The 14806-nt window shown below is 36.8% G+C and overlaps 1 protein-coding gene across 2 annotated transcripts in view; it reads right to left on the bottom strand.

Moving 5' to 3' along the window:
* IPO11 (importin 11) overlaps positions 1-14806 on the bottom strand; it is a 212354-nt gene that overhangs the window by 21732 nt on the left and 175816 nt on the right. Inside the window, exon 28 of one of the 2 annotated variants that reach the window (XR_005010886.1) lies at positions 5432-5526. Coding sequence is in view for 1 of the 2 variants with exons in the window: in XM_036767335.1 (XP_036623230.1) it covers positions 5425-5526 (102 nt within the window). In the remaining variant the exon portion in view is untranslated. Of the gene's footprint in view, positions 1-5424; positions 5527-14806 lie in introns of both variants that reach the window. The other variant, XM_036767335.1, reaches the window with a different exon arrangement.

The following is a 14806-nucleotide window of genomic DNA, read 5'->3' as shown; positions in this document are numbered from 1 at the left end:
TTTTATTATAATAATAATAAATCCTATACTATTTTGAGTATATTGATTTAGTGAGAGTCACAAAATTTCCTTTGCAGGACTAAGAAGTTCACCTCACCCCACTGCTGCCCTAAGAAAATCTCCATGAATTGTAAAAGCAGCAGAAAACATTACTACACAAAACTACAAAAGTCTGATGGAACTAAAGAGATAAATTAGGAAGAAGTGGTTATTCATACTACATTAAGATTTTTCATTTCACAATTATAATAATAAATTAAATTCTATACTATTTTGAATGTAACTGATTTAGTAAGAGTTGCAAATTTTCCTAAGGAAAACAAAAAGGTTTCCCCAACCCCAAAGAAACCTCCATGACCTCAAACTGTAAAAGCAGTAGAAAACATTACTCATAATAATTCCACTGATTATTCTGTGGAAAATCATCACAAAAAAATAGACTTTACAATGTTCATATTTAATTTAAAATAATACAGCATAGACAATACAGCATAAAGTTCATTTAGTACTCCACTCAGGACAAGTCAAAGAGTCAAATACGTGGGTTTTTGTGTGAGGTTTGCAGGCGTAGCTGTCATATAACTTTACTACATCTAGAAAACGCCATACCAATTATCAGTACAATGTAAATTGTTTGCCCAAATATGAGACATCACTAAGAGGTAACATGAGATATTTATTAATGAGAATTATGCTTTAAAACTCATTGCTAGGAGATTTAGGGTGCTTGATGAAGGTTCCAGGAAGTAAGAAGTTTCTGGGCAACACACAGATCACAAAGAAAGAATTCCCATTTCCTAATTTCACTTCTTACAAAGATGTTGAGATAATTACAGCCAGCAAAACCCGCAGGAATCAGGACTAGCTTGAAAGGAGCTAGTCTTTGCCCTTTGGCTTCAGCAAATTTGGCAGTGCTAAAACTTTCTGGGTCTCTGGCAGCTCCCTCAGCAATCTTCCTTCTCTCTATTCACACAATAACTACTCTAATTGAGGTCCTCATCATGTTACTTGAACTCTTCCCCTAGTCTCTATAAATCTCTACCCTCCCTAATTCTTCTTCTCCACAAGGATGCCAAAAGGATATTCCTAAAACATAGGACTGAATATGACATTCCCCTAATTCAAGAATTGTAATGGCTTCCTACTGCCCCCAGGATAAAACATGACCTGTTTTGGTTAGCTCTTCACGATCTGGATTCAAACCCACCTTTGCAGGCTTATTTCACATTGTTTTCCTTCACGCATCCTACTTTCTAGCCCGAATGTCTGGTTGGCTGTTCCCAGAACATGACCTATCTCTCTGCACAAGAGAACAGGCTTCAGATTGAGGATCAGACAAAATGAGGGAGAATTCCAGCTCTGCTACTTGCTTGTCAGCGTGACCTGGAGCTACCTAATAACTGAGGACAGATTTGATGGCCTCAAAGGTGCTGTCTACCTCTAAGTCTATGATCCTTCTATCTCATATTTTAATGTCAGTTCCACCTCATATAATTTCTAACTTCAATCACAGCTCAACCAAATGTCAATTCCCATAGGAAGCCAGTCTTGATTTCCCTAGCTGTAGTCTTTGCCCACTAGCAATTACTCTGAATATATTTTATATTTAATTTACTATGAACATTATTTTCCCTTAATAGAAAGGTCCTTGAGGACAGGACTGTTTCACTATTCTCCGCATCTCCAGATCCAGCACAGTGCTTGAAACAACGTGTTTAATGAATGCTCATAGAAAAAAATTAATTTTTTTCACCCTCACTCCTAGCATGATGATGCCCAACAGGGTGTCCCAAAAGTCTTAGTGCAGCTTTAAGCAATTCAAAAAGATTTTGGGGATATCCAAATATCTTCAACCCTGATCTCTCTCCTTAATCTCCAGATCTAAATTTCCACTCTGTTGACACACATCCCTATCTCAATGTGCATCTGGCACCTTAAAGTCACTTTACCAAAACAAAAGTCGAATTCCTTATTTTTTCCACAAAACCTATTCTATTCTAGCTATCTTTTCTCTATAACTACATCACCCAATTTCCCACGTTCTATGTCTTAGGGCTACCAATGAATCCACTTTACCCTCACTTCTCATACCCAATCAGTTTACAAGTCCTACTGGTTCTACCTATGCAAAATCGCTCATATGAGTCTCTTTCTCTGGACTAACTATACTGTAGACACAATTACCACATGATTAGACTACTACAAAAGTCTTCTACCAGGTATACTTGCTTCCATTCTCTCCCTCCTCCTCTTCATACTACTGACTGAAAAAAAAAAACTTCTTTATATTATTTGGTCATGTTTTTCCTCCATTCAAAAATTTGCTGGTCCTGAAATTTAAGGTTTTTAATAATTTATGCCACCCTATCTTTCTAGTTTTTAGTCTTACACTACTCCCATTGATGGGGCACAGGCTTTGAAAAACCCCACCTTGAACTCTTCTTGAATCTTCCCACTTGATCTGGCATTTGCCTGAGGCTATAATCCCCTCAACTGGCCTTCCATTATTGCTATGCCCAATTATCTGTTACCTTTAACCTAGCACAGACCTTCACTGTCTGTTACCTCCGGATTTGCCTCCCACTACTTCCCACCCTTGACCCTATCCAAACCCCATTCTCTCAGTTTCGATCTCTAGTCACCTCAGACTACTGGCCACTCCCACCAATCACCCTAGACTACTGGGCCAACCCCAGATCACTCCCACAGTCTTTCTGAATATAAGATCCGGCTCAGCCTCCATTAAGGTGCTCAGAATCAATTTGGACCCCTTATATTAGCGTTACAAATGCTCAGATTCCTTAAGGGTCTAGCCAATGCTGAGATTTCTTAAGAGTCTGGATTTTTAATAAACCTTGTTTCTCTTTGGCTGAAGGAAGGCTTGGGTTGAATTTATTTGGGCAGGATCCATGTGTCATTATTTTGGGTCCCAGCACCCCAACTCGACACTATGAAATAATCTTTGATTACATGATTACAAAAGGATAGTGAAACATTTATAGCATAACATAAAATGGTTAATGATCTGCTTAAAAACAAAGATTTAAATTTACATTTTTTGAGAGAAAAATGCTTCTATGAAAGTATGTAAAAATTTAATCACAGAACTACAACTTTAAAATATAAATTTCAGTACGAGAATATCACCATACAATCTTGTAAGAAGGGTCTTATAAACTGGTTATGCAGTATAACCAGAAAATTTCCTTGCCAATATTCTAATTATTTACAACTAGAATCAGTCCTGAGTGTTGAGTTTACTCTCACATACGCATCCAGAAATCATCTGTCTTAATAATAGCTCTTGAGCTTCCATGCATTCAGGTTAAGGATGTGAACAGGTACTTTGTTAAAGAGTTTTTAAAGAAAGTCACTCCAAGAACTGGGAATAATCCCTTAAGCAAATTGGTTCATCACAGATTACAAAAGTTGGTTCAGCTTTAAACAGCAGTAGCTTCTTCTATGGGCGAAAAAAAAAAAGTTTTCTTCCTTAGCATTTATTCATTCTAAATTAGGAAAACAATCAAGAATTAAAAAAAAAACCAGGAAAGACTGTCCTTTTAAAATCTATGAATAAACAGGAAGAGGAAGTTAAAAACGGAATTCTCTAAGTAACTCAGTATTTTTGGTTTTTTATTTTGACCTGGCTAAACGTCTTTTAAATTCCAAATCCAGTAAGCTACCATGTACTATTTGTTCATAGAAAGAAGTTTAGAGCTGGGAGGACTTTTGACTCAGACCTCATTCATTTTCATAGATGAAGGAACTAAGATAAATTTAGTGATTAACTCAAACTAATTAGTAAAGCTGAATCTCTTCAATTAAGTTCAATACACATTTATTAAATGCCCAGTGTACAGAATATTGTGCTAAATAAGACACAGTGCTGCCCTCATAGAACTTAGTCTAGGAAGGAAATTATATGCACAGAAAACTATAATACACAAAACATAAGTGTATTACAGGGGTGTAAAACTACATATAATGGAGATTCAGAGGAAAAGACCATTATCTGCAGTGGGGAATCAGGTAAGGCTTCATGAATAAGGTAGCATTAAAGGATACAGAGGAATTCAACAAGAAGAAGGTTATTTTAGGCATAAGGAATAGAATGAAGAAAGACGGGAGAAAAGAGCGAGGTTTAGACACATAATAGGCTAGAACTCAGATGCCCTGACTTTAAGGTTTTTTATGTTATCTAGAAAAGAAATCTTGTTATCTTTTGATTTTTATTACTTCTTCACTCCCATTGCCACTATGCAAGTCCAAGACCCTCTTTCTCAGCCTGAATCACAACATTATCCTCCCTAACCAGTTCACTTCCCCCATCTCTGATTTCTCTCTCTTCTTTTTCATTTTACCAATCAAAATACTACATTTCCTTCTAAACAAAAACTCACACCAACCCTAATACTTGAACTAACAGCCCATGGGAGATGGGTTGGGATTAGGTAGGCTCACCAGAACCTGAAAAGGGCTTGATGATAATTATTATTCAGAAACATGACTGAGAAGTAGAAGGTAACAGAAGGAAATATGTGGATCAACCATTATTCTAGGGCTTGTGTAGATACTTGGTTGGGTAAAGTGAAAAGCAATGTCATGGTCCAAGCTGGGAGCTGAGCAAAACCAGGTAAGAGACTAGAATAAGATAAACTAGAAAGCTGGAGAGAGGAACTGAGGCTGAATGACAGTGAGTCAGGTCAGACGTGGAGAAGCTATCAAGACAGTAAAACTAGAGTTCAAGTTGGAAGTCACAGATGGGATCTCTTCCAAAAAGTGAATTGTTCCAGTGGAATTTTTCTGTGAAGTGAGGTTGTCTTCTAGGCCATCATGACTAGAAGAGGGGGCAATCTGTCCCAGATCTAATGCAGACTCCTCACAAGATCACAGATATGCTAGAAGAGAAAGCGAACACTAGGCTTCTTTTGGCTCATTCATTCCAGGAATCCTACAAACCAGAACTCATTCTCATAATGCATCCATATATAATTATATACATATATATTTACATGTTAATATAAACATATAGTTGAAGAATATAAAAATATTGTATCAAATATTGTGTAACTGGGCTTAAAGAAGTAGAATTCAGAATACCGTAGTAAAGCCATGTCTGCTAGGTGTCCAAATTAAAAATAACTATTTGTTAAGAAATATGGAGAATGACTTTTTAAAGTATTTCATTATATTTCAGCAAAAAATTTAAAGGTGATAGATATGAAATCTATCACACAAAATTACTGTGCTGTTTTATAAACCTATACCCCCTCTTATATAATATAGTATAAATATAATAGAGTATAAATTTAAATATTTATATATATAATATATATAATATATAGTATAATATAGTATAATATAGTATAGTTTAATATAGTATAAATTTAACTATTAACAAGAAACCCCAGTAAATTCATTAGCTGCTTACTCTCTATAGTTCCTGTTTCAGGATCTTCTGTCATAACATCATGTAGGCCTTCAACTGAAATGTTAATGATGCCACAGAATTTATCCTGGATGACTCTGGAAGAAAAAAAATTGAAAGGAAAATGAGACAAGAAGAGAAACCAAACAGGCATTATTGAGAAAAATCATGTTTCAAAAACAGAAACTTGAGTTCTTAAACATGTTCATAAAAAAAAAAAACCTCAAAATATATTTCTTCAGGTTTAAAACTGTCATGTTCTGAATCACGCACTTCAGGAAACAATGGCAATTTTGGAAAACAAAGATAAAACATTTTCTGTTTAAAATTTGAAAAATGACCAAAATCTTCCAGTACTTAATCTGATAGCTTGAATAGAGTTGATAGGATTGAATACAAGAGCTTTAAATTCTTAACACCTTCCTATCCTAAACTGAGCCATTTCTCCCCTTTCTCCACACCTCCAAATTCCATCAATTCTTCCTCTGCTTTCTGCATCTGCCCCATCCTCACTACTGCCACCGTAGCTCAGAATTTCACATGTGTTCCCACCTAGACTATTATAAGAGCTTCCCAATTGCTCTTTTTGCCCCAGTCTACTCCCTCTTCAATCCATTCTCACACTGCTGCTCAGATGACTATTCTGAGCGTCATTCATCTTTCTAAAGCCCTTTATACGTATTATCTCATTTGTTCCTCATGAGGTCATGATTATTATCCCCAATTTACAGATGAGGAAACTGAGGCTGCACGTAGTTAAGTAATTAGTTTAGAATAACAGAGCTATGATTTATGTAAAGACTCAAACTCAAGTCTCTCTGACTCCAATTCTAACACTGCATCAACTGAGCCATGCTGCCTCAAGATGCCATCATGTCATCAGGCCTCATCTGCTCCACCACTGATCCTCTTCCATATTCACTACTAGTCCAGGACCAAATGTCCACCTCCTGGATCCCAAGTTCAAACTCCCACCATTACCCAGGGGAGAAAATCTACCCAACACTGTGAGCCCCTGGGAAAGACATGACCTTTCTGAGGTTTTGAGGAATATCACTTCAAAAATGCCTCACCATCTGTAACCAGTGAGGCCTAAGATTTCAAAGATCCCTGTCATTACCATCCGGCAGGATCAGGGACTTGCTACACATATCTCCCACCCCCTTTTTTTGTCTCCAGCTCAGAAAATGGCATCAAATCAACATTATCACTACTATGAAGAGCATAACAATCTCTTGCTCCATGATTTCATAAAGAACCCTGAAGTATAAGCTGCTTACAGTAAAGTTCCTTTCCTCTGGCTGCCACTTGCTAATATCCAGTCAATCACACCTGCCCCATTCCTCCTAGGTCTTTATCTCACCCTGCCTTAACTTTCCCTTATGTTCTCTGAAACTCACATTTTATGGATAACAAACTGCTTGTCATATTAAACTCACTTCAGAAACTAGTTTTTCTATTCCTTTACAGTTAATTCATGTACTGCCTACTTCATGAAGCTTTTCTTCTCTTCCTCCTCAACATTTTCAAGATGCTTTGCCTGGAACTCTCCTTTGGAATTATCTTCTGTCACCGTTCTCTATGTATATATGTTTCCACATATTAAATTCTAAGCTTTTGAGAGCAAAGTCTGTGTCATAGCTATCACTGCATTCCCAGCCCATAGCATAATGCTCTGCGTATATAACACACTTAAAATCTGTTGAACTAAAATGTTACCAAATTTATATGGTCAGTAGTCCTTTATCTAACCCACAGGAGTGCATGTTCTTCTTCTAGAAGTGACAAGACATACACTTATTTAATTTTCATCCAATCCTCTTTTCTCACCCTCCCCCTAGTTTTTGGGAAAACTAAGGGGGGTTGGGATCTATTTTTGAAATCATTGTGGAGGGTAAGGATGCAGTCTGCGTTCATAAAACAAACTTTTGTATTTTCTCTGTTCAAAATTCCTTGTCATTCAAGGACCAAATCTATAAACTGGCCCAAATGCCTCTAACCAACTGGTTTTTACTACCTTATGATACATCACAATCGCTGGCTAAATTAGTTCTGGTCCTCTCATTATATACGAAACTAAAGGTAACTGTGGAAAACAAAAAAGGTTTTAATTCCACTGGCCCTCAGAATACTTAAAATAATTTGATAGAAGATAAAATTAAATGTAATGATGGAAAGGTAATTTATTAAAACAAAAACAATACTTTCAAGCCACTGATCCCACTCATGACTTTTCACAGAAACAGAAATTACACATTTAAATTAAAATTAAGTGTCTTTTCATGGTACTTTCCAGGTCAAATTCTGAAAATATTTTTGTCTTAAATGGTAACATACACCTTTTTATGCAAAACTACACTAATAAGTTTCATGCTAATGACAATCACTGGGAAGGAAATGAGACTAGAAATCCTTATGGGGATTCCATTTAAGTATCACAGAATGAAAAAAAAAAGATCAGAGATCTGAAAACCTCTATTAAACACAAAACAGTGCTAAATAATTTCACATAAAACTATAGGAAAAATGTTTTCTTGTTAATTTTTATTTCTGAGAAATCATATTTTAGATTTGTTTCTACAAACTCCAACAGTAGTGGATGCCTTATTCTTGATAAATTAGAATAGAAACCCACTTTTTCTAGAATTATTAATATTAAGAAAATGTCAGGACTCTGTCTATGGTCAGTTTTACGATGCTTAAGATGTAAGTTAAGCCAAGTCTGCCTTCAGCTTGGCAAAGTCCTTGACTTTGGACCTTTGGGCTCCTACTTCAACTCCAAATTCTTAGGGTCTTCCATTTAATTGTGTCCCTCTACCCTCTCTGCAGCACCTCCCATATTTCAGATATCTTCCCCAAGATAACTTATCTGTAGAGTTTGTCAGTTCACTGGGCTTTACCTCTGTGTTAGATAACTAGGCAATCATTGTTACAGGCATGATGCATATATTCTTATAGAAGGCAAAAAGTATAATTTGAAACTAACAAAAATTAGTTACTATCTCATCACTGTTAAACAGGAGTTTAAAGTTGCTGTTCGGTTGTTCAATTGTGCCTAACTCTTTGTGGCTGCCAAGGACCATACTGTACATGGGGTTTTCTTGGCAAAGGTACTGGAGCCATTTGCCATTTCCTTCTCTAGTGGATTATGGCAAACAGAGGTTAAGTGACTTGCCCAGGGTCACGCAGTTGGGAAGTGTCTGACACTGCATTTGAATTCAGGTCTTCCTGACTCCAGGCACTGTGACATCTAAATGCCTCACTAAAAAGGAACACAAAGGTACAATTTCTAAAATTGCTAATATTAAAGGCTCCTTTGAGTTGTGAAAGCATTGGGTTTTGTGTGTGTGTGTGTGTGTGTGTGTGTGTGTGTGTGTGTGTGTATTTTTTGTGAAATAAACTTCCACCAGCAAACTTTTGGACCTAGATTTTAAGTGTTTCAATAGAGAGATTAGAATGTTTTACTTATGTTGTAACTGTAAAAACTGCATACTGTATTGCTTATTCTGGCTTACAACAACAACAACAATCCTCAGCATCTGGATCATAAAATTAGGAAAATTTTTCATTGAAAACTGTTTTCCTCTCCACTCTTATTACCATGAGAACTTGTGATTGGGAGAGCATTATGTACATTAGCTGTGAGCATGATTCACACACATACACTGAAAGGCTTGGCTCATGTGCCTATATTTATATGGATATAGATATGTACAAAAGTATAAAGTGGTTTATTTTCTGATGTTGCCACAAGGGAGTTGGTAATAGGGAAGCAGCCAGTAGACAGGGAGAAATTGAAGCTGGTGACAAGAGTAGAGATGATAAAGAAAGCCATTTGAGAAATGGGATAGAATAGGATTGCTTGTCAATGCAGAAGGGGTTTGCCTTGGTAAGGAAAAATATCCCCATTTCCTGTGAGATGGGGAGAAGGCATTTGAGAGATGTAACATGAGGACAGAATGAGCTCTCAGCAAATAACCTCAATTTTTTCAGTGAAAAAGTGGAGGGAGGAGGTTCTATGGAAGGCTTTGATGGGGATGAAAAGACCAGGTCTTTGGGACCTGGAACCCAAAACCCCTGAACCTAGATCTTTAACAGAGTTCCCAGCACCCCTAGACCACAACAGTTTGAGATGGGAGGAAAATGTTTAGAAAAGCTGCTAGGCTGAATGTGACAGTGAATCAATTGGGAAAGTATAAAAGTACTGCCTTACTTCAGTGAGGGACAAATTGAAATTATTTAACAAATTTGTAGTGATCCTAGTCAACACAGTTTCATAGTTTTCTTTAGCTATATTCAGCATCAGGTAAATAGGAGCAAAGGAACAGAAGGCGGAAGTAACCAAAAGTTGGGCCTTGGCAAGGCATGATCAGAGATCTAAGAAGGTGGCCAGGGACTTGAGCGTCAAGGATACTGTAAAGTTGAAATGACTCAAAGAGATAAGAAGAAGGGAGGAGAGAGTAGCCAGTACAAGGATGGTGGTCTAGAAAAGAATTGAGATAGAGGGATTGGAGATCATGGTGAGGCCTAAGAATAGGGTTGGGGCAGTAAGGCAGAAGGAAAGAATGATACAATACAATGAGCAGATGAAAGAATTTCATAGGTCATAAACATGGAAGTGAAACATTTGTGGGTGATACCTCAGCATGTCGCTGAAACAGAGGACAGCAGGGTGAAGAACTGAGAAGTTGTGGTATCTGAGAGTATCAATATGTATGTTGAAGTCTCCTGGAATGGGAACAAAAGTTAGGGTAGAAAGAAAGACCTTGAGGCAGGCACTAAACACTGAGGAAGGACGGAAAGTGTCCTGGGAGTTGACAGAGAACAGCTACCAGAGAATCTTGAATGGATTATCAATATGGCTTGAATGCATTTTAAAGGAGAAGTTACAGAGTGAAGATAGTAGAGGGTGAGTGAGAAGGTATGGCCAGTGAGTTGGGGACAAGGATTTAGAAAGGGCATAATGTATGAGTGAAAGTTCAGCTGGTAGTAAGAAGTATGGCCAGGGATTCTGTCATCAGGACGGATTCAGGTTGCAGTGAGTGTCAGAAGATGGAAGAGGTGAGAAAGAAAGATTTAAGATGAAAGCTAGTTTGTTTACTAGGCAACAGGCACTACAGAGAGCACAGTAAAAGGGATAGGCAGGTCTGGAATAGAACACTGAGGAGATCAGGTGGAACGGAATGGGATGCTAGTGATCACAAAAAAAAAAAAATCAAAGGACATACATACACACAGAGAAAGAAAGAAAAAAGAGGGAGAAAAAGAGACTGTGATGAGGGCAGAGACAGTATGTCCATTCTACATACCACCAGGTATCATGAGTCTGTACCAAAACACTTCATACTTGAATTTAGTGTGTCTATAACGTGATTCATGCCAGAGAAACAAGCAAGGTAATGAAAGGAGGTTTATTAAATGGCATATAAACTTCAAGCTAGAAGGGTCCTGAGATGTCCCCTAGTCCAACCACCTCAGAAAGAAACTTAGTTCCAGAGAAGTGAAGGGACTTGCCCTCAGTTACACAAAGAGTAAATGACAAGGTCCAGAACACATGACATACAGTCATCCTATTTCATACCACTGCCCCTCAATTCACTTATTCAATCACTCATTCAAGAACAATTATTTTAAAAGTGCCTATGTTGTGTAAACCATTGTGGTAGGCACAGGAAGAGATACAGACTTAAGGTAATCTACGACTCTATCCTTGTGAAGGTCACAGTCTAGAAGGATATGCCACAAAGAGAAGTATTCACAACACATAAGTACATTTGAGAACTGCAAAACAAAGCAATACAGCAAGTTCTCATGGGTTCTTTCCCTTAGAGGAGGGAGCAACAGAGAGAAGAGGCATTTATTCAGCACCTACTATGCGCCAGGCACTGTGCTAACCACCTTAGAATGATGATCTCATTTTCCACACAACAACTTTGGGAGGTAGATTCAGTCATCCCCATTTTATAGGTAAGAAAACTGAGGCAGTCAGAGGTTAAGTGACCTGTTCATAGCCACACAGCTAATAAGCATCAGAGGCTGGATTTGAATTCGTTTTCCTGATCCTAGACCCAGTGTTCTATCCATTGTACCACCTAGCTTTAACTTAAGGAATTTATAAAAGTTGATCCATATGTCAACCGTGTGAAGTATGTCCTTACAGGTATTATTCCCCATTTTTTTAATGTGAAGAATCTGAATCTACAAAAACTTATGTTAGATGACCAGGGTTAGATGTTCGGTGTGGAATACAAAGATGGATAAGATATGGTTCCTTTCCTAAAAAACTTTACAATCTAGAAAGGCAAAGATTTTTTTTTGGGGGGGGGGGGGGCAGCTAAAGATGAAAAAACTTCCATCTCTTTGAGAGACTACCAGACAGCTTCAAAAAGAAAGTTGTAAAGTGAATTTTCTTTTCTCCATGGTTGGTTAAAACACAATGTTGGCACAGGAGAGAAAATGTATGTGGAGTCATTAAAAATACAGGAGAGCTAATAACCAAAACCAATCTGAGATAATGGTGGCAACAAAACCTACATCTTATGTATGAGGTTCCCAAAAGAAGGGTAAAAAGATCTTTTTAAAAAATGACTGACATCTCATAAAATTTAATCAGGTATGAAAGGGGCCTTTGTCAGGAAAAAGTTTGGAGTCTAACATGCTATATCAGGTAACTGATATTCAAATGGATTTCTTTTACGCACTCAAATTTTCTTCAGAGTACCACTGTCATTAAAAACAGGTCTTGAGGTGAGGTACAATGAGATGGAATGCTTTTCTGATTATTTTTCATATATGTGTGGAACGGGGACATAGTGCTCTGCTTTCAGACTCTCTTAGTAACACTTTTTGATGGGACCATCATTAAACAAGCATAAGTGTAAGTCTCCTGGGCTACTGGGTTCAAACAAATATTTATACAATATTGATTCACATGCACACCATGCTATAAGGTTTATAAAGCAATATCTTTGCAACAATCTCTTAAGACACAAGAATAGCAACAAATGTTACTTTCCCCTTTTTACCGATCAGAAATCTGAGTCTCTCAGGGATTAAATGACTTGTGTATGTACAGTCACAAGCTGGTAAATATAGGAGGGAAGATTTAAACTCACCTATCCTTACTCCAAGTCCAGCATTGCTTACACTACAGCATGAAGAAGCCTCACATAAAATCCCAAACAGAAGAGACTACCAAAAACCAAAAGAAGAATTTTATGTGCAGCCTTATTGGAACATACTTTTTGTGCATATTAACAAATAATGTGATTTGATGTACAGAAGATTTACTATTTCTCCATAAGCATTCTGGCAGAAAAAAAAAACACAGAGAAAAGGTACACAAAATCTTTAAATGGGATGCATAAATATAAGTTTAATACTCCAGGTACGATTCTGGACCCAGATATTTGGTTAAGTAAATAAGAGAAGCAATTTACCAGGTGTGGAGGTTAAATCCCCTTTCTGTCTTTTCTTTTCTCTAACTTCTTTCTCTTCTACAAGTTCATTTTGTCCTTAATACTTGGGATGATCCCTCCATCCACCTTTTCTTCTTCCTACTCCCACTCCCAAACACCCCCTACAGCCACTGAGATTCCTCTGGGATCCAGCCAACCCCGCTCTGACCTTTCCTTGTCCCCTTGCAGTATAAGGGGGAAAGGGAAAAAGTGAGGGGGAAAGATAAGGATGGTAGGAAGAGGGCATCCTGCCCTCAAGGTCAGGGCTACTGTAGAAAGAAATGTTCCCTTGTATCCCCAATAGAATTTTGAATGCATTTTCCTATTTTAAAAAACATTATAAATGGTAGTTCCTTCAAGTGTATTAGGCCTTTAAAAGACTATCCTGGAAACCTAATCACTGTCTTTGTAATCAATCAATTGATAAGGATTTATTAAGTGCTTACTATGTGTTCCAAGAACTATGTTAGGCCCTGGGAATAAAAATACAATGAAAAAAAAATAAATTCCTACTGGTAAGAAGCTTATATTTTAATATCTTTAAGACTATTTCCATGGAAAAATAAATTACAAATTAACTACCTTACATAAAAGCTTCTGGAACACAATCTAGCAAAAAACTAGAGCATTATTTGTTCTTTATGTACCCAATCAAAACTTTAATAATTGAGAGAGGCTATGAGGAGGGGAAGACTCTTCAGGCAACTTAATTCAGAATTATGCAATGCCTGTTTATAATCTGACTTCTTGAGAGATAGGAATGACACACATACAAAAAAGGAGAAATAATTAACATAAGTCAGAGCTTTTAAAATGAGAAATCACTAGGGCACTTTTAAACGAGACAGTTGATGAGCAGTTATATATAAACCAGAGGTACTATAGTTTTTAAATGTACAAGATAAAATTTTCCTAGTTAATGAAAACTCAAGCACAAAATGAGTAGATATAAAATACCCACACATAATATTTTTTCTACAGTCCCTTCTCATAGTCCAATTTTTTTTACCTAGAACAATTATAAATATCTTTATTTGTTTTATAAAAACATGAAAGATTTATAAAGACATGACTTCATCTCTAAAATCTTTTAGTTCTATACTTCAGATAGCTCAAAATAGAAACTAGCATATCTCACAAACTTGATCAGATTTGTAAGGACCACAGAACTCCATGCTCACAGCTCTAGATGTAGAAGGGACCTCAGAGTCTATCTTGTTCAACTCCCTCATTTTACAGATGAGGAAACTGAAACCTAGAGAGGCTAAGTGACTAATCCAAGGTCACACAAGCATTACTGGGATTTGAGCCCAAGTCCTCTAACAACAGAGACAATTTCAAAGATTGGAGGGAGAAAAGTTCAGAGCGTGCTGCTGCTTTCCTTTAATGTAACAGGCAGTTAAAACAAAGATAGCAATTCTTAAAACAAGCAATCAAATGTTTCGGAATACTAGTATAAGCAAAAGTAAGGTTTGAGATGGCATGGAGTAAGAATAGGGTTCATATTTTGTGGATGTGTGCATGTAGCTAATTTTTACCACTTCTAAATAAATACCACTATAGAATACCTTTCTGCTCTTCTCTGCACTCTTAGATTACCAATTAAAATACTGTCAGTGATGACTTTGGAGAGATATTTTATTCCACAAATCCTTCAGACTCAGGACACTGTCAATAATAATCCTAACTCAATTACAAATTATTTAATGTCATTTTAAAAAATGATTTACCCCCAAATGAGAAGTCAAAAAGCAGTTATAATGAGAGTATAAATTTCTGATAGAATGAAAAAAAACCAAATGTTTTAGGGAAAATATTCATATGTATGTATATATGAATGATGGAAGAAAGGACAATAAGAAGCAAAACAATTTATAACATCTATGTTTGATATTTTGATTATAATTGATCAATAAGTACT

This window comes from Trichosurus vulpecula, chromosome 1, assembly GCF_011100635.1.
Source record: "Trichosurus vulpecula isolate mTriVul1 chromosome 1, mTriVul1.pri, whole genome shotgun sequence".
NCBI lineage: Eukaryota > Metazoa > Chordata > Mammalia > Diprotodontia > Phalangeridae > Trichosurus > Trichosurus vulpecula.
The sequence above is the reverse complement of the archived record's forward strand: the minus strand, read 5'-3'. Positions and strand labels throughout refer to the sequence as shown.